The following is a 22,366-nucleotide window of genomic DNA, read 5'->3' on the forward strand; positions in this document are numbered from 1 at the left end:
CTTGGCGCTACTGGACCAACCCAGCAGCACCCCAGCTGCTCTGCCCCAGGAGTCCTGATTCAGCTGCTGATGATCAGTTTCAGCAGTGGCTGAATCAGGACGCCTGGGGCAGAGCAGCTGGGGTGCTGCCGGGTTGGTCCAGTAGCTCCGAGGAGCGGCCGCACTACTGGACCAACCCAGCAGCACCCGAGCTACTCTGCCCCAGGCACCCCCAAGTCAGCCGCTGCTGAAACTGACCAGCGGCTGACTACAGGAAGCCTGAGGCAGAGTTGCTCTGCCCCGGGCTTCCTGGAATCAGCTGCTGATCAGTTTCAGCAGCAGCTGACTTGGGGACGCCTGGGGTTCTTACGTTGAATCTGTATGTAAGTCGGAACTGGCGTCCAGATTCAGCCGCTGTTGAAACTGATCAGTTTCAGCAGCGGCTGAATCTGGATGCCAGTTCTGACTTACATACAGATTCAACTTAAGAACAAACCTACAGTCCCTATCTTGTACGTAACCCGGGGACTGCCTGTACTAGTAAAAAATTCTCCTTGGCCAGCTACCTTGTAAGAGACTGAAAAATGACTTTTTAAAACTAAGAGCAGAAATGGCTGAGATTTGATAAGTGGTGAGGTACAATGTTCTCTCCTTTACAGCTAAGAGGCTGAAATTACTTATGTAGAGCAGAGCTAAAAGATTCTACACACTCACTATACTTGTGCTTTGTATTAAGAGTTTCCTATTGGCTGCCCTGAGATTGAGAATGAAATACTCAAGCAATGACAAAATGGCATAAGACACAAAACTGAAGGCATTTTTAAAAAACTGTCTAGGTACTTTTAAAAAAAATTTAGCTTCCCTGGTTAATATTATGAATCGATAACACTGTTCATAAAGCTTCTATACTTCTCTTTCAATTCAGGTGCAAGGCATCACACACAATGAGCCATCCAACAAATCCTTCAACAAAATCAAGACTAGAGCAAACTTGATATTTCTGGTATTTCAAAGGTAAACCTTATGCTTGATTATCCAGCACATTGGGAAGTGCAGGGTGCTGGTTAGTCAAATATTCTGGTAAATTAAGTTTGGAGTACGTGTGGCGGGGGAGAGGAGAGGGGTGCCGAGCTGGAGTGTGGGTGGAGGTACAGACTCTGGGCTGGGAGTGCAGTATCCAGTGTAGGGCCAGAAATGAGGGATTCAAGGTGAGAAGGGGGATCTGGGCTGAAGCAGAGAATTAGTGTGGGAGGTGGTGTGGGGCTCAGGGAGGAAGTTTTATGCGAGGTGGCTCAGGGATGGGAGACTGTGCAGGCTCTGGGAGGATGTTTGCATGTGGGATGGGGTTAGATCTGCACAGTGCTCACCTGAGGCAGTTTTCAACAAGCAGTGACATGTCCCTGCTGCTCCTTGGCGGGGGTGCGTTTAGGCACCTCTGCATCCTGCCTGCGCCTGCAGTTGCCACCCCTCCCAGTTCCTATTGGCCAGAGTTCCTAGCTATTAGGAATTGCAGAGCATCACTTGGGGTAGAACGGGCAGCACACAGAGCTCCCCACAGCCATTCCTCCACCCAAGAGCAGTAGGGACCTGTTGCTGCTTCTCGGGAACCAAGTAGGAAACTTGCTGGCCTTGCATCAAGCAGACTAAGCCAGACTTTGAATGGAAATCAGAAGTGCTGGATTTAGAGAGCTTTCTGGTAGCTACAGGAATGGATAAACACAACTTTATTAAACTTTCACATCTGGTTTACATATAAAATGAGAACAGGGACAGCCCATTTTTAGTAGAGAGTCTTTCCGGTTAAAAAAACAGCTAACATATACAGACTTATTAGACATTGCCATTGAGGGAAGAGTCCTGATAGCACAAGCCCTCGGAACAAGGTCACTGGCAACGAAATACAGGCAGTCCCCGGGTTACGTACAAGATAGGGACTGTAGGTTTGTTCTTAAGTTGAATCTGTATGTAAGTCGGAACTGGCGTCCAGATTCAGCCGCTGCTGAAACTGACCGCCAGTTCTGACTTACATACAGAATCAACTTAAGAACCCCAGGCGTCCCCAAGTCAGCTGCTGCTGAAACTGATCAGCAGCTGATTCCAGGAAGCCCGGGGCAGAGCAACTCTGCCTCGGGCTTCCTGTAGTCAGTGCTGGTCAGTTTCAGCAGAAGCTGACTTGGGGACGCCTGGGGCAGAGCAGCTGGGGTGCTGCTGGGTTGGTCCAGTAGTGCCCAGAGCAGCACTGCAGGACCAATCGGCAGCCCCCCAGCTGCTCTGCCCCAGGGTCCAAAACAAAAGCCTGGTCTGCTGGGGGGGGGGCACACTAGCTGCGCCCCCCCCCCCCCAGCAGACCAGGGACACGGGGAGCAGAGCCGCAGCCACAGCGGGGTGCCGCGCCTCTGAGGCTTTGCTCTGGCAAAGCCTCAGAAGCGCGGGAACCCGCCCAGTGCCCCTGGTCTGCTGGAGACGGTCTCCAGCAGACCAGGGGCACCGGAGCAGCTTACGAACGGGGCTCTCTCGCCCCGGAGCTCGCAGGTAGCAATCCGCCACCTCGACCTTCGGGGCGAGAAAGCCCCGTTCGTAAGTGCAGATCCGACATAAGTCGGATCCGCATAAGTCGGGGACTGCCTGTACTGTACAAGCCAGAATTCTAGAAATACACAAGTTCCAGGATCAGTTGTAGCCTAGTATCAACTACTCCATTCTATGGTTTAAATATATATATTTACCTGACAGCAGCATAGGATCTTTATCCAAAGTCTTCTTAACATGATCTGATTCTCCAGTCAATGAGCTTTCATCAATTTTAAGATCATTTCCTTGAATAAGTACACCATCAGCTGGCAGAAGATCACCTAAAATACAGAGCATTGAAAATTACCAACTCAAAGCACACTATTAAGGAAGTTAAATAATTGAGTAGAACATATATTCACCATATTTTACTTGTGCAATATCCCCAACAATTATGTCAGCTACTGGTATTTGGATGACTTGTCCACCTCTGATGACAGTGAACTTCTGTTCTTGTTCAATGCGGCTCTGCAGCCCCCTAAATTGTTTCTCTTTACTCCAGTCATTGAAAGCAGTTACCAATACCACACACACTACAGATAAGAGGATTGCAGCTCCTTCAATCCAACCTGTTTCACCTTCACCCTCTTCTTCACCGACAGTCACTGCTCCACATACTGTAAGAAAAAGACTTAAAAGGTCAGAAACAGACCCCTCTGTAATCCATATAGCTTTCACCAAGAGTAAATTTACATAGACTTAAGTCTGATAAATAATTTCCTAAGAAATACTTAAATTAACGCTAGTCAACATTTCATTCAGAGGTTACCAGAGAGAGAAGAAACAAGTAGGACCTTGAGAGGAGGAACAGCTTATTTCAGAAACTCAGAAAGGCAAAGGAGGATTTGATGGAATTCTAGATGCTCAGCAGTTTAAAAATCAGACCATTTATTTAGCTATCTGGAGTCAGGTGCTTAAGTTTGAAAATCTTTAGCATCCATATCAATGCAAAAGGTAACAGCTATCCTAATTTAATGTATGTCCTGGAGTAAGATCCAGCAAGTCTGTATTTTTCCACTTTTACCCAATAGCTGCTCAAATGACAAGATTTTGGTCAATTGCCCTTCTACTGTTTAGAACTCTGCCAATAATGAAACAGATTAGTGCCTTTTTCACTCTGTTGGCTGCTTGGAAAAAGCTATGAGCCACTGGAGGAAGATCCAGAGGAACAGGACCTTTCTCCCCCACATGAGAATGTGAAGTGGAGTAGCAGAATAGCCGGTATTTAATCTCCCCTTTCATTCTCCTCAAAACAATTAAGAGGAGGTTATGAGCAAGAAAGAAAACACTTTGCTGTCCCAGTAGCTAAAATGAGGGGGAGCTTTAAGTGTGCCGGTTAATTAGTAGCTAGAGGCTTATTCAAAAGATGAGCCTCAAGAAGATCCAACATCTTTATGACAAAAAACCCTAGTACTCTCCCAATCTCAACTGTTATGTGCCACACGGACACAGATTTCTCCCAAAAGTTGCTCTTAACTTTGCTAATGGGTTTTCACCATCTTATTTTATGTACCTTTGACTGAATACATTACCTGGTATATTTCTTCTCCAGTTCTTAACTGAATAAAGAGATATTAAACCACACACACACACACACACACACAAGTTTCTAGTTATACTCTGGCAGACCCTCAAGACTTTCAGAGCAGACAATGCTTTTAACTTCTGTTTAAATGAATAAATGTTTTCCCCCATACCCAAATGTCACAGAGGAAAAATCTTCAACGATGATTTTCTCCAAAATATTAAAGCCACGCTTTGGCAAAAAAAAAATTGAAATTTTCAAGAAACTACAACATCAATGTTAGTGCTTCTAAAACTGTAAAAAAGGTAGTTGTGAAACTGACAGCAGCAGGAGTATCTGCATGATGTACCAAGTTCTGGAAGACTGAACAAATGGTGAACTAGGTACAGTTCTTATAACTTCTGAAATAGTCTAAGTCAGAACAAAACCAAAATGAGTTACTCTTTTAAAGCTTTGATTTAACATCTACCATTAAATCAAAAGTATGAGGTATTGTGGATAAAAGCCATTTTAAAAAAATCCAGTTGGCTTTTTTAAAATTGGACTTAAATTTTGAATAGATTTTAGTAATACATACTTGTTTCTTTATTTAAAAAAAATTAATTTGAAATTGATAAATTAGGTTAAGCACTAAACTTGTAAAAATCTATTAAATACAAATGTTACTCTATGTTAATCAGTATACATGTATTTGTTGTCAGCTTGTAGAGAAAGCCAAATCACTGAGCTGATAGAAGGCACTGGCTAAGCACCTGGAACCAAAGTTTGTAGAAGTGCTATGCAAATTTTGTAGAAATTCTTGATAGCAGTAACCTCTTCTGAGGATACAGAGAAAGCTTTAATTTCAGTTTGATTAGGTCAGTTCAGTGGCTAGTATATTCAAAGTTAAGAAATTAATTGGGAATTGAAAAAGCAAGAAAAGTTCGTTTTGCTCTTCCAGCCTATGACTAAGAAAGTTAGGTGAGAAGATGAAATCTACTAGTTCTAAAGTCTTCAAGGATATGATGACCACAAATTATCAATTCTGATAACTACAGTTAACACTTTAGTTTTATAAATAATTTTTAAATGCAAATAGGGTTACCAGATGGCTTTAAAAAAACCCACCCACCCGACACACATGATCTCAGAAAAGGGGAGGGACGGGGAAGAGGACTGGCCAGCGGGAATCAGGGCTGGACAGGAGCGGGTTGGGGGGAGCGGAGCTGAGCTGTCCGGGGAAAGGAACCAGCCGGTGGGAAGCAGAGCTGGCCGGGACGGATTCGGGGAGAGCAGGGCTGGCCAGGGGAGAAACCGGTTGGCGGGGAGCAGGGCTGACCTGGGAGTATGAGGATTCCGGGGTGCTTCTCATCCCACCCGGGTGCACGGGTGAGTCTGGTCCCAGGATTCTATCCCTCCCCGGTCACCCTCCTTTCTACTGTGTAACTGTGTACTGCATGGCTGGTAGACACGTTCACACAGTATGCAACTACTTACTGATACTCATGATCAGGGCTCGCCAGCTGCACTGTCTAGCGATCTGCGCATGCGCAGATCGCCGGAACCCGGCTCTTACAGGTTACGATCTACTCACCACGGAAGAATAGATTGTATAATTTGTCAAGCCCTGCTCATGGATAACAATAAAACTTAATTAGAAAATACTGGACATTTATGTGTCCAGTATTTTCTCAATTTGTTTCCTGGACAGAAAGCTCAAATACCGGACAGTCCGGTTAAAAACAAGACACCTGGCAACCCTAAATGCAAAACATGTTTGTTAAACTTGTTTTTTCTTATGTAGCCACCACATTTGTTATATTTATCTAATACAAACATTTTCAAAGGCCTTTTTTAAATCCGAGTTTCCATCCAGAGTAACAGTTCAGATAAAAATCTAAGAATATTGTTCCGCACTTATGCTTAAATAAATGTGTACAAATCTATTGTAGCCTCCTAGTTCACAAAACACTAAATTTAGCGCAAAGGCTATAATTAATTGCTATCCACATTTAATTCTATCAACAAATGAAAATTAACTTTCAGAAAAAACTAAAAAAGTTCAAATGCAAAATAATAAAAAATCAATGTATCCTGCTGCTGATTTAAGTTATGATTTTTTAAACAGTGATTTTACTTTACATTACATTGCAAAGTGGAAGAAATCCACTTTGCTAGGACTATAGCTCAAGGATGGTTTCCTAAGAATTCTGTTTAGCTGATATTTATGCTAGTTTCTGAAACAGCAAAAGCCACTCAAATTCAATCACATAGGGTCTGAACAGTTTTAGAAGATTCCTTGACAGATACTGAAACAGATGGCTCAATTGAGAAAAAGGCTTGGTAATTCAGACCTGTGACCAGTCACAAGAACTAGTCTGTCTAAACGGAACTTGCGAAGAATAGCAGAGTTCTTAGCTATAAGTTACCTATGCAGAAAGGACAGGGTGGTCTTGATGGCTGGTGTCAACTTCTACTACCTCACAAAAGATGGCTGGGAATGGGATGAAAGAGCACTAGACTGGAAATAAATAATTGTACGCCTGCTTTTATTTAGACTTCTTTGCATTCTTGCTTAAACTTGTCAAAGCAAGAAAACCACCACTATATTGGTCAAGGGAAAAAAAACCCAATCAGCTGCCCCTCCCCCCCCCCAAAAAAAAAAAAACACAGAGATATTGAAGGCCTGATCAAAAGCAGGTGGCAAAGTTTTTAAACTGACAGTTGAGTGACTGCAAGAAACCCTTTTCATTTCTGAATTGGAGGATCAAAGATAGTGCTAGCTATCATTTACAAATGGGAAACAGAAGACTGCTAGACATGCCAACTCCCAGTGGAAAAAAAACTTGGTGAACACTATGTGGAAACAGTCTTGCTTATTCAGTCTCTTCGAGAGAGAAAAGCTAAATATTCATTTACATTTCATTGCATGAAAACAGGAACTGTGTGGGCTATTTGCTTTTGAAGAGTCCAGCAGCTCCTGCTACTTTTGCCCCACTTGAAGTATTCAAGCTTGCGTAGGACATCAGCTTCACAGTCAAGCGTCAATTTGAACACTGGATATTATGACCTAGGAAAATTGGTTACATTTTTAATAGCAATTCCAATGTGCCTGTTTTTATGCTAATGTTATCCCAGTAGGGAAATGAAATGGAAAGCAAAAATACTTTGAATTAGAAAGTTCTTGGGTCCCCACTGGCTGATTAAAATTGATCTTATGTAAAATTTAGAACTGAAACTTCACATCACCGCAATTTACATATATTAAATATTTTTTGCTTCAAGGTTTACTTACGTGCTTCATTTCCTCCAGGAGGCTGGTAAAAAGAAAGGCCCAACGATACTATGGCTGCAATTTCTAATATAATAAGGGTAACATCCTGTAGTGCTTCCCATACTAATTGAAGAAATGTTTTTGGCTTTTTAGGAGGTATAAAGTTCTTCCCAAACACTGCTTCTCTTCTTTCTATATCTGCTGGATTTCCACTTAGACCTAAAATATTTAAAAGAAGTAATTTCAGAGGCTTTTTTATATAATCATATGCATTTTCCATTCTTGAAACTGTATAAGCTAAAGTGTCACTTGATACAACCACAGTTAATCACGTAGAAATGCAGCCAGATCCTGTATATTAAATACTTTTAAGGATCATTTTACATAATACAAAAGTAATCTTTAAATTCTTGAGGTTAAAAAATAGGGAACAATCTCAAACCCACCTAATTTAGGCTTTATCAATTCATCTTTTTATACTATTTCATAGAGAATTGTCATTTACAGCATGTGAACGTAATTTATGCTAGACAATAGAAAAGACTGAATTGGTAGGGGGTCAAGCTATCACACTGTGGGAGCACCGGGAAATTATCCTATATTACATAAGGCCGGGAAAGACTTCATGAGCTAGTCTGATCAATGCAACAGGCCATGGAACTTCCCCAAAATAATTGCTAGAGCAGATCTTTTAAAATCAAGAATGAATCTGTTTTTAAAATGATCAGTGTTGGAGAATCCACTATGACCTTTGGTACCTTATTCTAATGGTTAAATACTCTTATTTAGGGTTGCCAGATCGTTTAATCAAAAATACCAAACACCCCCGCCCTCCCCCCCCAAAAAGGGGGGGGAAGTCTGTTGAGGAAAAAAGGGGGGGGGAACCAAAGTTGAACAAAAAACCGAACCCAACAAAAGATTAAGCAATAAAATAAAAATAAAAAATAAAGAATCAGTATGGCCCCTTTAAGAAAAGGCTTTTTTGCTAGCAGCCATTTTGTTTTTATTTCCAGCCACAAGACAAGCCCCTGCAGAACCAGGTAAGTGGAAGGGGGAGGGAGGGCTGGCAGGCGGGTGTGTCCAGTTGCTGAGTGTGTGTAGGGTTGCCAAGTCCAGTATTTTTCCCTCGGGGGGGAGGGGAGGGGAAGGAATTAGAAAATACCAGACATTTTAGGTGTCCGGTATTTTCTGATTTTTTTTTAAAAACCGGACAGGAGGCGAAAATACCAGACTGTCCAGGTCAATACCGGACATCTAGCAACCCTACTCTTATTAAAAATGTATACCTTACTTCCAGTTTAAATTTAACTTCAATTTAAGTCATTGGTTGTGTCATTCTCTTTTGGACTAAAGAACCCATTGTTAAATATTTGCTCCCAATATTGCTACACTAATCAATTCACTCCTTAAACTTCTCTTTGATGAATTAAATAGAGGGAGCTCCTTGAATCTTTAATTATAAAGTAGATGATATAATCCTTTAAATCATTCTCATTGTTCTTGTCTGAACTGTCTAAACATCCTTCTTGAATTGTGAACTAATCCATCTTTAGGGTTCCTTCTCTCCAAGTCAACATAGCTGTTGACTTTTAAGAGCCCTTACACAGATAACCTGCCCCTACTGAGGCTGTACCTGAGAATTCAGCAGACAGCTGGCTACTTATAAGTATTCGCACTAGATACTTAAAATGAGCCAAACCCTACTCCAAAAAGATTTCTGTGTGTTGCAACCTTTTCCATCCAGGCCCAGCCAAAGAGTGTGTGGGGCCCAAGGCAGCACACTGAGCCACATGACCCTGTGGCTTCTAGCTGGTTGGGCGGGGCCAGGAGCTGGGCAGCATGGAGCCACGGGGCCCTGAATGCACAGGGCCGAAGGTGACTGCCACGCTCACGTTGCCCAAAGGCCAGGCCTGGTCCCATCCCACTTTCTAAACTGATACCAGACTGTTGAGAACTATACAGGCAGTTAAGCTGTCTGGGTAGCGACTGTATTGTTGTTCCTAGCATTGGGTCACTCAGGCACACTACACTCTTTAGTGAAACCCTGCAGTCTAAGCAACTAGTGAGCGAGACACGTTCCGTCCACAGTTTGCCTGAGTGATCTGGTTCCAAGTTACTTTACTTGGACACTGTCCTTGACAGGTGTAAGGGAACAGGCATACAAATACATTTCTCTCATTTTAATTTTAAGCATGAAATTTAAACATCAATGTTAACTCTTCAATACAATTCTTTCTGGTTGGGAGCTCTCACTTTTGCAAGTCCCTGAATTTTGTTTAAGTCCTTTGAGAGAATCCTGTCTCCCACTCTCTAAAGGTGTGCTCCAAGGATGCAGTCACGAAGAACAGACGGCACAACTAAACAGTATATTTGGTAACATACAAAAAAACCCTGTCCTAGCCATATGAACAGAAAACTAGCCCCCACATCAATGAAGAGTTCATTGAAAAAGCAGATGCCCTGGAAGTAGCAAGCTCATTGTTTTGCCTAGGCATGACCTTCCAGCTTTGCTCATTGATTGAGAGCTTTCTGAGCACATCAAGTTCCTACCACAATCTGAATTACCTAATCCACTGTTTCATTTGGTATTGATAGAAATTTGTAATTACAGTAAACTTCTGATAATCCGGCACCTTTAGGACCCAGGGGGTGCCAGATTATCAGATATGCCGGACTATCAGAAGGGGGGCTATGAGGGATCTGGAGTGGGGTGGGAGAGGATGCCACCCCAGACCTCTCAAAGCTCCCCCCTTACGATAGTCCGGCTCTACCCCAAGCGTCCCTGATTCAGCCGCTGCTGGTCAGTTTCAGCAGCAGCTGAATCGGGGATGCCTGTAATAGAGCAGCTGGGGTGCTGCCGGGTGGTCCCGCAGCGCCCAGGGGCGGCGCTACGAGACCAACCCAGCAGCACCCCAGCTGCTCTGCTCCCGGCTTCCCCAATTCAGCTGCTGATCAGTTTCAGCAGCAGCTGAATGGGGGAAGCCTGTCCGGCTGCCCCAGCACTTCCGGGTTCCTGATGGTGCCGGACCATCAGGAGTCCCGGAGCACTGGATGCCAGACTAATGGAGTTTTACTGTAATTCCAAGTGGGACAGATTCGTTCACCTAGGATGTAGCTCAAAACCACTCTACAAACTTCAGCATCTGTACACTGATATAATTTGCTTCAACCAAAGTTTGTACATCACGGGCATACTGGGAGTGTTGATGAAAAATGCAGCACATCAAAGATAAGTATCCCAATGTGACATACCCTCTTCCTTATGGTGGGTGTGGCCAACCTGCGGCTCTTCCCCCTGTCAGTGCAGCTCAAAGCCACCTCTGAGGCCCCGGAACACAACCCATGCCTCCCAGGTCCCCTGTGCTCACCGGGGCAGAGCATCCAGATTAAAATGGCCATCCAAAAAGCCTTCTTAAAGGGACAGGTTTTTTTTTTTTGGCTCTACAACTTTTCTGCCCCAGCTTTACATGCTGGTTCCAGCTGGATGTTGGCTCTTCGTCCAGAACAGGTTGGCCACCCCTGATCTGGAATAATACCCTTTCGGGAAATGTTTACAATATTCTGGGAGAGTAAGGAGGGCCAAGGATCTCTGGGACTAGGAGGTGAAGTTTCCAGCATTCAGTTTCTTCATCACGTAAAGTCACCCCCATCCCATAATCAAGGTTCCCTATAAGCTGCGTGTCTGCACAGCTCTTTTCTGAGCCCCACAGAGGTTCATAGCTCCCCACACAGGCAAGGAGCTCAGCTGTTGGGCTGGGGAAGGTGAGGGGACAGGGCACTCACCCTCCAGGAAAAGCAGAAGCAGCAGCTGCTACCTGCTATAAATGGAGAAGCTGGCTCTAGCCTCTACTCCACAGCTAGGCAAAAAAAGGACAATCTGTGAGCTAGATCCAGCCACAAGAGCCTCAGCTGGCTCCCTGCCTACCCCATTCCTGAGTGCCAAGCAGGTAAGTCAGCTTCAGGGCCACGTGGGTGTTTCTAAACACAGAGCCTGGAGCTCCCACTGGCTGGTTTCGGCCAATAGCAGTTGCATGTTTGCAGGACAAGCAGCATGTGAAGCGCCTCTCCTCCCTCATCCCCCAGGCTCACAGCATTCAGTTCAGAGCAATGAACATTGCTCCTACAGCTCCCCTGATATATACAGGGGCTGGAAGGCAGGGACCCTGGCTAAGGAACCTGCTGAGTTGCTGGCTGGGAGCCAGATAAGATTTCTCTAGCACTCCAGTCCCTCTGTCCCTCCTCCAACCCTCTGCTCCTACCCCATGAAACCCAAACCTTCTGCATGCCTGCTCCAGCCCCCATATACCTTCCCAGACACTGCAGCTCCTCCCCAGGTCACAACCTCCTTCCAAGCCCTACACCCCCTCTTTGCCCCAATCTGTTTGCCTGAGGTCATAATCTGCTACTTCACCCAAACTCCCTTGCAGATTCCACCCACCCCTTTACCCCAAGTACCCATCTGCACCCAATCTCTAGCCCAGACTCTTGCACCTTCTCCATTAATACAATGGAAGAGTGTAGCCTTCAACCACTTACCAAATTCTTGGGAGTGACGCCCGCCCCAATGAACAATTACTGCCCACCCCGTGTTAATGGTTTATGGTAAGAAAGAAAAAGATTCTTTTAATAGATTTTTTTTTTGAGTGTTGCTGATATCTATAACTCTGATCTTATTTTTTTCATATCCTGTGTTACGAATACATACATGGTAAACTATATTGCATTAAGACCAGATCTTTGCTATCTGATAGGGTTCTGGCTCTTATGAGTCAGGAGTCAGAAGCAACAAGTACTAGGTGTGATGCTAGCTGTGTTGTAGAGTGAAGCCTTAGTTGCAAGATCTTCCAAACAGGCATCTGTCTGTTAGAAAGGATAATGATACATGTACTCCAAGGTCTAAGAGCAGTAGCCATCTTAGTTTAACTTAAACAGCATTCCCCAAACTATGGGTCATGGCACAGTACCAGTCCGCGGGAAGAAAGTACCGGGCCTCAGCATGGCTGCCAGGGTGTTCGGGGCTCCTGGAGTGCCCATGCTGTGCCAGGTCCCTCAAGCTTTGGACCAGGCTGGGCAGAGATGCAGCCAGGTGTTCTGGGCTCCTGGCAGAGGTGTAGCGAGGGGGGAAATAGGGGCACCAGGCTGGGCTCAGGGAGGGGGGGGGGGAGGAGTGCGGGGCACTGGGCTCACCTGAGCAGCACAGTTTGGGGGGAGGTGCATGGAAATGGAGTTCAGCTGGGCTGCAAGAGTGAAGAGGGCGGGGCTGGTCTGAGCTGGTCTGTGGCAGTGGGGAGGTGCAGAGCTAGAGCTCAGTTTGACTGCATGAGGAGGGAGGTGCAGGAAATCAGAGCTGAGCTCAGCAGTTTTGCAGGGCTTGGGGGGTGGTGCAGGGAAACAAGGCTCAGCTGTGCTATGGGGGGGGGGGAATACATGCAGGGAAGGGAAACAGGGCTCAGCTGTGCTATGGGGGGGGGAATACATGCAGGGAACCAGTGCAGGGCTCAGCTGGGCTGAGGTAAATGAGGGAAGGCATAGGGAACAGAAGGGCAGCTCAGCTGGGCTATGAGGGGCTGCAAAAAACTGTGCTGCACTCCCTTGGATTGTGGGGGATGGTTTTGGGGGAGGTTCTGGGAACCAGCAGGGGTGGGCAGCTCAGATGGGTTGCTGGAGAGGAGGTGCAAAGAAGCCGGGGGAGGGGGGAGGAGGAGACACCAAGAGCCCTGAAATGAACTCCCTTGGTCTAAAGGAAAAAAAAAATCCCTCTTCTGGGACCAGTCAGGTCCAAGGGTGCCAGACCAGGGAGGTCCAACTCCTACCCAAGTCCCCTCCTTACACCCACCCTCCTAGCCAGATACCCTACCCCCAATCTGCTCCCACTCCCGCCTCCCAGAGTACCCTTGCAGCACCGGGTTCCCCAAGCCCTGGCCTGGGCTGGGCAGAGGATGCAGCTGGGTGAAACAGTTAAAACAATTTTTTTTTTTAAATATGCGGTTACGTTTTTGGGCTGGGAAAAGAAAAACCAACACGGGTTCCAACTAAAGTAAAAAGTTTGGGAAACCCTGGTCTAGCCAGCTTTCTATGCATCTTATAGTCCATTTATCCAATCCACATTCCCTTAACTTGCTGGCAAGAATATTGTGGGTGACCATATCAAAAGCTTTGCTAAAGCTGGCACTGGAGGCTTTGGGAGGATCAGAAAGCTATTTGAATATTCATCATTTGCTTAATGAATATGCAAATGAATATTACTGGTCCTCCAAAAGCTCGTGAATGGATTTTTTGGTCTATGTCAAAAAGTTTGGGAACCTCTGCCTTAGACTAAAAAAAATATAAATATAAATAAATACTATATACAGTATCATGAGTTTGTGAGCACAATAAATAAGCATTGCTCCTTGTTAATTATCCCATATGGGACTATTTAGAATATATATTTATATCTACAGTTTGTTTGTACTGGTGGGTGCACATCCACACCACTACCTCATTATGTTGGTATTGCACAAATTTCGACCCGCTCAAAAGAAAATTGAAGGATTAAAGATGGAAAATCTTAGCGGGAACACCGCTCATAACTTCTCTTAATACCACAAACTCACATGGAAATGCTCAGTCTTTGCTATTCCTGATAAGCATGGAACGTGTAGAGTTGAGCTATTCTATGAATGTTGCAAAGACAGGATGCATGATTCTCCTGTACTTGCAAACCTTCAGAAAGTACTGCAACAAATGGAGACATGAAGATTTTTTTTTGTTAAACAGTTTGCATTCACAGAGCAGTTGCAGAAGGACCACCTCTTCTGGCTCTGAAAAGTGAGCACTAATGAGGGGAGTCCATTGTAATGCAGGATTAAGACTATGAACAACAGCGAGAATTTTCAGATGTAAAAAGGCCACACCAGGATTTGTACGCTGAGCTCATGCAATAGCTTCCAGTGCCTGGATACTACCATGAGTGGCACTGAGGGAGAAGCAAGCAAGCAGCGGCAGCACTTTGTAAGTCTTCAATGCCAGACTGACTCCCCATTACCCAGTAGTATTTTGCAGTTGGAAAATTCACAGTGGGGAACACTTATGCAATATGCGTAGAGGCCATTAGTCATCTCCTACACACAGTACTCTTTCGGTAACCAGTGGATGGATTTGCAGCAATGGAGTTCCCAAATCGAGGTGGGGCAATAGATAGCATGTATATCCCAATACCCCTTGTCATAGACCACATCACCAGAAAGGGCTATTGGTCTTTGGTTATGGTAAGTGGATTACCAAGGATCTTCACAGAGATCAATGTGGGCTTAGCAGGTAAAGTGCACAATGCTTGCGTTTAGACCAGAGGACTGTTCAGAAAGCTGCAAGTAGGCATCTTTTTCCCCTCCCCAACCAGATGAATGCTTTTAACTTTATTAATGTGTCAATAGTGATTCTGAGGAACCTAGCTTATTCCCTTGACTTAAGGCCATACTCTGGCCACCTGGACAGCACAGAGGAAAGACTCAAGTACTGGCTCAGGCTTGTTACATGTGCTCTTCATGAACCTATGCATTTGAGGGAGAGCTTTTAAAAAAGCACTTTGATAATCATCTATAGTAGTGTTCTGTATTAGTGTTCTCTGGGTCTGTAGCTTTGACTAGTGCAAAATATGTCTTTATAAAAGATTGTTTTCCTGAAGCTATGCTTTCTGTGGTAGTTAGCATGCATTTGTAAGTTTTGAATGCTTTGGTTACCGCTACGCATGCTGCAATATTTGTTGTGAATTAAAGAGGATTTTCCAAAAATAATAAAAACCCTCAGGCAATGTTAAATTGTTATACAAAATTTTAACAGGGTAAATATGTATGCCCATTGAGTGCACAATGTAGTCCTTAGTAGATCCAAATACACAGGCCACATCTCTCATAGATGTCACAATGAAGCTGGGATTTTCCTTGCTATCCTTTGGTATGTAGTGGCAGTGGTAAGGATATACTCTACATCATGGCTATGTCTAGACTGCAAGCCTCTTTCGAAAGAGCGTCTAGACTGCACGTTGAACTTTCGAAAAAGCGGCTTGCTTTTTCGAAAGAAAGCATCCAGTGAGTCTGGATGCTCTCTTTCGAAGAAGCCCTATTTACATTGAGGAACGCCTTCTTTCGAAAGAGGAACTTTCGAAAGAAGGCGTTCTTCCTCGTGAAATGAGGTTTACCGCCATCGAAAGAAAAACCGCGTTCTTTCGATTTAATTTCGAAAGAACGCGGCTGCAGTCTAGACGCAGGTGAGGTTTTTTCGAAAAAAAGGCTACTTTTTTTCAAAAAAAACCCTGAGTCTGGATACAGCCCATATGGCATGTTTTAGGATCCAGGAAGCAGCAACCATGGAAAGAAGACTTTGGGGCCTGAAGATCAACCAAGGTATGCAACCTATAAGTGACTTAAGAAAATGTTCCTTGCCTCATTATGACTCCTGGGCCTTTCCTGTCTCATCTCTCCCCGTGTTGTTCATCATATTGACTCCCCAAGTCCTTAGTTCATGATCTGATGCAACATTGCCTTGCTGATCCCTCAGAACCCAACCTCCCTTGCCTGTCTTCATCAGGGTCAGGCATTCTGCAGGTATGGAACCGATTTCCCTGAAAGCTGGAACTCCAGATGCAATGGATAAGCCAGACAGATGTGTCATTGGATTTACAGCCAGATGGGAAAGAATCTCAAAACTCACATTTTTCCTGTTCCTATAAACACTTTTTTTTTGTAAGAAATGCTTATTGACACTTTACTTTTGGAGCACATCAGCACAGCACTGCTCTCCAGCCCCAGCGATCACAGTCTGCCAAAGGCAAAGAGAATGGTGCGAAGAATTTTCTCTTATCTGAAGTTATAAAATACCAGTATGCCATAAGCATGAGTATATGGCAATGTGTACTAAATACAGGCATTATTTTCTGTAATTAGGCAATAGTGGCATTAGCACTGTAGTGCCCCTCCCTCCCAAATTTCTGCTCTCCTGTCCCTGCCTCCCACCAGTAATGGAGTGGGTCCCACCTTTCCTTGCTCCCCAGACTGTGGACTATCTGGCACTGTGGGGTTAGGATTTGTCCCCTGCTCTCAGCCTCCTGGGTGGGGGAGCGATGTGTTCGTTTCTCACTCCCAAAAAGGACAAAATACACAGAAGAAAGGCCTAGGTCTGCATGATGCTTACTTGCTGCAATGATGCCAGGTGAACTCACTCCTGAGTGATAAGGAAACATCTTCTACTTCAGGAAGAAAGCAGTCACCCCTAGAAACTTTTGGGAGACTAGTGTTCTTTAGCTTATTCCATAGATGGATGGAAACAATTGTGCATGTGCACAGAGACATGTACAGATGGGAACCACCAACAGAAACATGCTGCTGGCTATGGGCGCTCTACTAATCAACAGGATAGCATTTGAATCTCTCCTGGGTAAGCCACTCAAGTGCTCATCTTACAGGGAACCCTGCAGTTTTCTCCAGTGTATCTCCATAAAAACTGTATCCAGATCTCTCATGAGAATAAAAGTTGCACCACCACATACACAAAATATGTGCTCTCCATGCTGCCCTTTACCCTACAGCCTAATCCAATAGGGGAATAAAAGCAGATGCCAGTTTCACTTCTATTGTACAGCAAAAGGACAGACGTACAAGTAAAATAATGAAAATTTTTAAAAAAACCTTTTCTTAATTTGGAGGTGGGCCAAACACCACTTTAAAATTCACACAACGCAAAGGGAAAAAAAGGCATGCACACAGTTCAACTTGAATTCCATTCTGTCAGCATCATCTATGCTTGACTATTGGGACTGGCTACAATTTGGCAAAGTCTCAAATACATCCTGTTTTGCAGCATGGCATGAGTTCCCTGCCATGTCTCCTCCATCGTTCCCCTTACTGTTCATGATAGGGATCTCTGTCTGGGGCCCTTCCAAGGTATCCAAGGTGTGTGAGGTGTTGATGTGGTTTTTACCAAAGATGGCAAACACTTTCGTTGAAGCAGCAGGTCTGCAGCGCACCACCAGATCTACAGTGGTACTGTGATCTTGTGGTATCTTTGGCAAAGTTTCTTCAATTTCACTATGTACTGCTGTTATCTCATTGGACCCTTTTGCCTACATCTCCCATGCTATCTAGTTGTAGACAATCACATTTCTATAGCTGGTCTGTAATTGCCTCTGTACAGCTTTCCCCCCTAGAGGCCAGGGAATTCCCATACTTCCTGTGTTCTTGCCTGGAAGAGACATTTAGTACCATTTGCCTAGAGCTAGCCTGTTCATTTGGGCAACTGCACATGAGGATGAGCTGCTAGGTGTGCTTACTGAGCTTAACTATCAGAAACAATCAGAAAAAGGCTTAAAAAACCCCACATGGTGATTTCTAGTCTCCAATTCCCTGGGCAACAGAAGTCAAAATTGTGACCAGAGCACTCACTTTCAGGGATAGCTGCTAGATGACTGTTAGGGCCAACATTGGCCAACATAGGCCATCCACCTGTACATTGTTAACAGCAGTCATCATCCATGACTGCCATTTGATGAGTTCCTTTTAAAAACAGGGTGCTTATCAGTTTGAGTGCAGACATCTACGGACAGGTTGATGCAAGATGACTTAATATGTAATATAGATCAGCCTTAGTCAAAAGGTAAATCCTTAATTCTGTAGATCAAAATGGCAAAAGAATAGCCAAATGGCTTCTTGAGCATAACTTAATGTGGTTTTTACTAAAATACCCAGGTTCTAGCCCACGTTTGGAGACTGTTTGAAAAAAAAAAAAAATCAAATTGTATTCAATTTAATGTGGATTCACTCAACTGCTGATTGTCCCACTTGCTCTGGTACATGTAAAAGTGAACACTAAAAACAATCTAATACTGAGTATGTAAAAAGTCTGCTCAATAGGCAACTGTTCAAACCTGAGATTTTCAGCAGTTAGACATGCTGCAGGTTCTACAGTATAAAGCTTAAACAAGCTTATGCTGTACAGCCCACAGGTAGGGTTGCCAGATGGTTGAAACAAAAATACCAACCCTCCCTCCCCCCCCCAAAAGGAAAAAATTCTGTTGAAGGGGAAAAAGGGGAGAGACTGAAGCGGTTGGGGGGGGGGGGGAGGACTCTCCCAAATTAAAATAAAACTGCATGTCCCCTTTAAGAGTTAGTGCAGGGATAGGAACAGGGGAGCAATTGATCATTGAGACCCAGGGTAAAGCATGGTTTCCCCTTGGTCTTTTGGCTGGCAGCCATTTTGTGCCAGCAGCCTTGGGGAACCGGGTAAGCATGAGAGCTGTGGTCGGGGGACTGTGGTTTTCGGAAGCCAGGCGTGCTCAGCGGGGAGGCCGGGCACTGAGTGTTTGTAGGGTTGCCAGGTGCCCGGCATTTTTGCCTCTTGGCCAGGGAAAAATTCAGAAAATTACCAGACACCTAAAATGTCTGATATTTTCTGAATTTTTTTTTAAACTGGACAGGAGCCAAAAATACCAGACTGTCCGGGTGAATACCAGACACCTGGCACCCCTACCTACAGGGAAGCCTCCTCAGGAGCAGGCCTGCCAGCCACTACTGGCCCCGCTCCTGGGAAGGAGGCTTCTCTACAACAGAGGTGTCGTCTCTCAGAGTAGAGACTTTGCAGCCGCAGCAAAACAGCGTAGCGGGCAATAAACTGTCAGCCCCAGGAGAAGGGAGGAGGCTTCATCACAAATTCTACAGCCAACTCCCTGGGATCTGCCAGCCCCGCTCCAGGGAAGCCAGCATGTAACCTGCATCAGGTGGGGCAGGCCAAGCCCACCACAGAGGCTGCTCCAGCTGGCAGAAGCAGCCCCCACCTGCCAGGTGAGCCAAGGGGTGGAGCAGCTCTCTACCCAGAACTGGAACCAGTAAACACTACCTGTTTAGGATAGATACTCGCTGGTTAGCCTAACACCTCAAGTTTAATTTAATGACTAGATATACCTAAAGTATGTTAAGGAATTAATAGTTAAAGTTAGTTATAATTCAATCGTTTTTGAAGGCCAATATTCTCCTACACTGGAAGCAGAGCAAAGTTATAGGAAGATTTTAAAGTCTCTTGCCTGAGGTGGGTTTATGGTATGCTGTACACACATTCTAAAAACAGTCTTCAAAAAAGAAAAGTTGGCAGCAGTAAACAAGGTAATTGGCTCTGGAACTTTTAAATTGAAATCGGATATAGTTCATCTTCCATAAAAATTTAAAGACAACTTGGGCTCTAATAGTCTTCCATTTTTTGGCTGAAATTTGAAAAAGAAAAAACAAAAAACCCCTTAGTTTCTTTCCCAAGTAGGGATGGTAAATTTTAAAGCACTATATGCCTCAAAGTAACTAATTACTATAACTTCATCTGTACTAGTCCTTACTTACAATTTGTACCAAGTAAACTCTCCCACTGCCCAGACACTGGCATCTGCATTGCCCCTGCCACCCAGAACCCCAACCCACAGTTCCCCATCTCTCAAAGACCTTCCACCCCCAATCCCTAACCTGCTCCTGTGGCTCCTGCACCCTACTTCTCACCCCCAATCCACTCCTGAACCCCCACTCCAACTCCAGAACCCAGTCCCACTTTCCCACAGCCTCCCTCCCATGCACTAAACCCCCCATTTCTGGTCCCACCACAAAGCCATGGGAGCCCCACTAAATCTACTACCTTGGGTGCCCCCTAAACTCAGATGTGAGAGGAATGTGGCGAGTGTCTCCCCTCAGTCAGGGGCTACATCAGTGAGGTGTGGTATAAGGATGTTAAAATACGGTTAATTGACGGAATTTCTATCGACTAGTCAATGTACGTTTCAAAGGAACAATGTGGAACTCTGTGGGGGCCAGCAGGAAGTCCTGCTGACTCCAGGCTGCACATGGGTGCCTGCTTTGAAATGCACAAGAGTCCCCAGCAGGGACTCTTGTGCATTTCAAAGCCATGTAGCCCAGGGTCAGCAGGGGTCTTAAGAGTCCCCTGCTCACCCTGGGCTCCATGCTATGCTGTATGCCACTAGGAGTCCGGGGTCAGCTGAGGACACCCCAACTGGCCCCAGGCTATACGCGGCACTTCCCCAGAACCTGCCCAGGTTCTGGGGAAATACCACGTGGAGTCCGGGATCAGCAAGGGAGTCCCCAGCTGACTCCAGGATCCCCTGCCCTTTGAAATGCCACCTCTGCATGTTTCAAAGGCAAAGCAACATAGAACAGTAGGGCCAGGTGGAGTCAAAGAGTACAATTCACTAAAGAGTCAGGTAGTGAACTAGTTCTGGAACAAGCTGTTTGGGCACATATGGTAAATCCAAAACCCTTGATAACCTCAGAAGTTTGACACTCTCTACAAGCCATTGTTGTGTTTATGATATCACTGCGCCTTATTAAAAAGGGTTTACTCTGATCACAAAGAAGTTGAAATTGATAAATGAATCTTAATTAACAGGACACTCCTTATGGTACAGTTCCTTTCACAGAACTTCACACCCCCCTCCCCCCCCACACACACAACTTTTCACCAGTAACTGAACTGAAGACAAACAATATCAACTGATCATTTCATCTATTGCCAGTGTCTACAACTTTGTCATCAACTACATGCGCTCTTCTAATGCTAGATGGTGGGTGTGTATATATGTAATATTTCAGTTCTCACCCTCAAACCACTTTTATCCTCTGTATATACTCAAAATGTACCTCCTGTTTAGTCTACTACTCATGCTGTACCCTTACACTATACTAGTCTGACTGGCTAGGAATATTCTAGCCCTCAGCTAGCACAAAGTAAAAAAACCTCTATATCCCACCAACACCACAACATCTGTTGTTCTAAAATATCCCTGGGTCAGTACATGGGACTGCTGATTAGCCAGAGTAATAAAACTCTTACAAGGATTCTTGAACTGGTAATAACTATATGAAGCTTCATAAATGACCATTGTGTGGACTATAGCAGACTGAAATACAAAAAAAACAACTTGTATCAACATTGTCATTCTCTCAGCTTTTAAAAAAAAACACCCTGCATTTTTCTCATCACCACTAGTCATTTGTAATTCAGGATACTTTATTAGAGTAGTGAATAATAGTCATTTAATTCTTTTGCAGAATATGCAAGTCAGTGTGAAAACAGGCTCTTTTCTGGCCAGGCCTCGTGCCCATAGCCTTCCTAGCCCACGTTTACCTTCCCCTCAAACCAAAAATCCTGCACTATGTGACTTAAGATCAGTAAAAACCAGGAGTAAGACACCAGGCAGGTAAGAGTCATACAAAGTTCGCGCCACTCAAGGGCCATCTCACCCCCTTCCTTTCCCCCTCAGCCTGTCACTAGGCTTAACAGATTCAGTCTGCCTATCACAACTAGGCGCGGGAAAGCTCTTGCTCTCTATAAAACAGCTACCTCTCCTGCAGGCAGTTGAGGGTTCCCGAACATTTGGAAGGCAGAACATGAGCCAGGTTCTGAGGGCTGATCACCCGAGGACCCCCTCCCGCTCACTGAATCTTTTGCAGAGCGTGACAAATAACGAATATGCTGTTGTCTCTGTTGTCTCTTGTATGTGTGATAATTGTGAGTATTTCTGTGTAAAGTTAGTTAAAGGGTTGATAAATAATAGTGTTAAGAGTAAGTTAGTTAGAAATTGTTAAATAGTACAGTTAAGAGTTAAATAGATGTTAAACCTTATGAGTAAAATTAATGTAAATATAACTGATAAAAATCCTTGGTGTTATTGATAATTACTTAGACTTAGAGAAACCCCAGGGCATCTTCCTCTACTGTATTGCAGTTTGTTTATTGTTACTGTTAATAGTTATCTGGCGCCCACGCATGTAAAAAGCTGATAAATAAAAAGTTATAGTTGAATATTTTTTTAACTTCTATTAAAATGCTTTTAATACAAGGCTGCCTGTTTCTGCACCTCTCTGGGGCTGGCCACATTCTCGAACCTTCCATTTTACTTTCCACAGTCAGCAAAGACAATCAACAGACAAAAAGTAGCATAGATACACCATAAGATTACATAATCCTCGGGTGTCTTTTAAAGTTACATAATTCATCCATTAAGATTTTTCACC

At 44.5% G+C, this 22,366-nt stretch overlaps 1 protein-coding gene across 9 annotated transcripts in view; it reads right to left on the reverse strand.

The window, feature by feature from the left end:
* ATP2B1 (ATPase plasma membrane Ca2+ transporting 1) overlaps positions 1 to 22,366 on the reverse strand; it is a 119,872-nt gene that overhangs the window by 55,156 nt on the left and 42,350 nt on the right. For 7 of the 9 annotated variants that reach the window (XM_075932896.1, XM_075932887.1, XM_075932895.1 and 4 more), the window contains exons 3-5: positions 7,350 to 7,547; positions 2,913 to 3,167; positions 2,706 to 2,831 (exon numbers count right to left, since the gene is read on the reverse strand). In XM_075932896.1, coding sequence (XP_075789011.1) covers positions 2,706 to 2,831; positions 2,913 to 3,167; positions 7,350 to 7,547 — 579 coding nt within the window. Of the gene's footprint in view, positions 1 to 2,705; positions 2,832 to 2,912; positions 3,168 to 6,973; positions 7,260 to 7,349; positions 7,548 to 22,366 lie in introns of those variants that run through there. The other 2 variants (XM_075932897.1, XM_075932898.1) reach the window with 2 other exon arrangements.

The sequence above is a fragment of the Pelodiscus sinensis genome, chromosome 1 (genome assembly GCF_049634645.1).
Source record: "Pelodiscus sinensis isolate JC-2024 chromosome 1, ASM4963464v1, whole genome shotgun sequence".
NCBI lineage: Eukaryota > Metazoa > Chordata > Testudines > Trionychidae > Pelodiscus > Pelodiscus sinensis.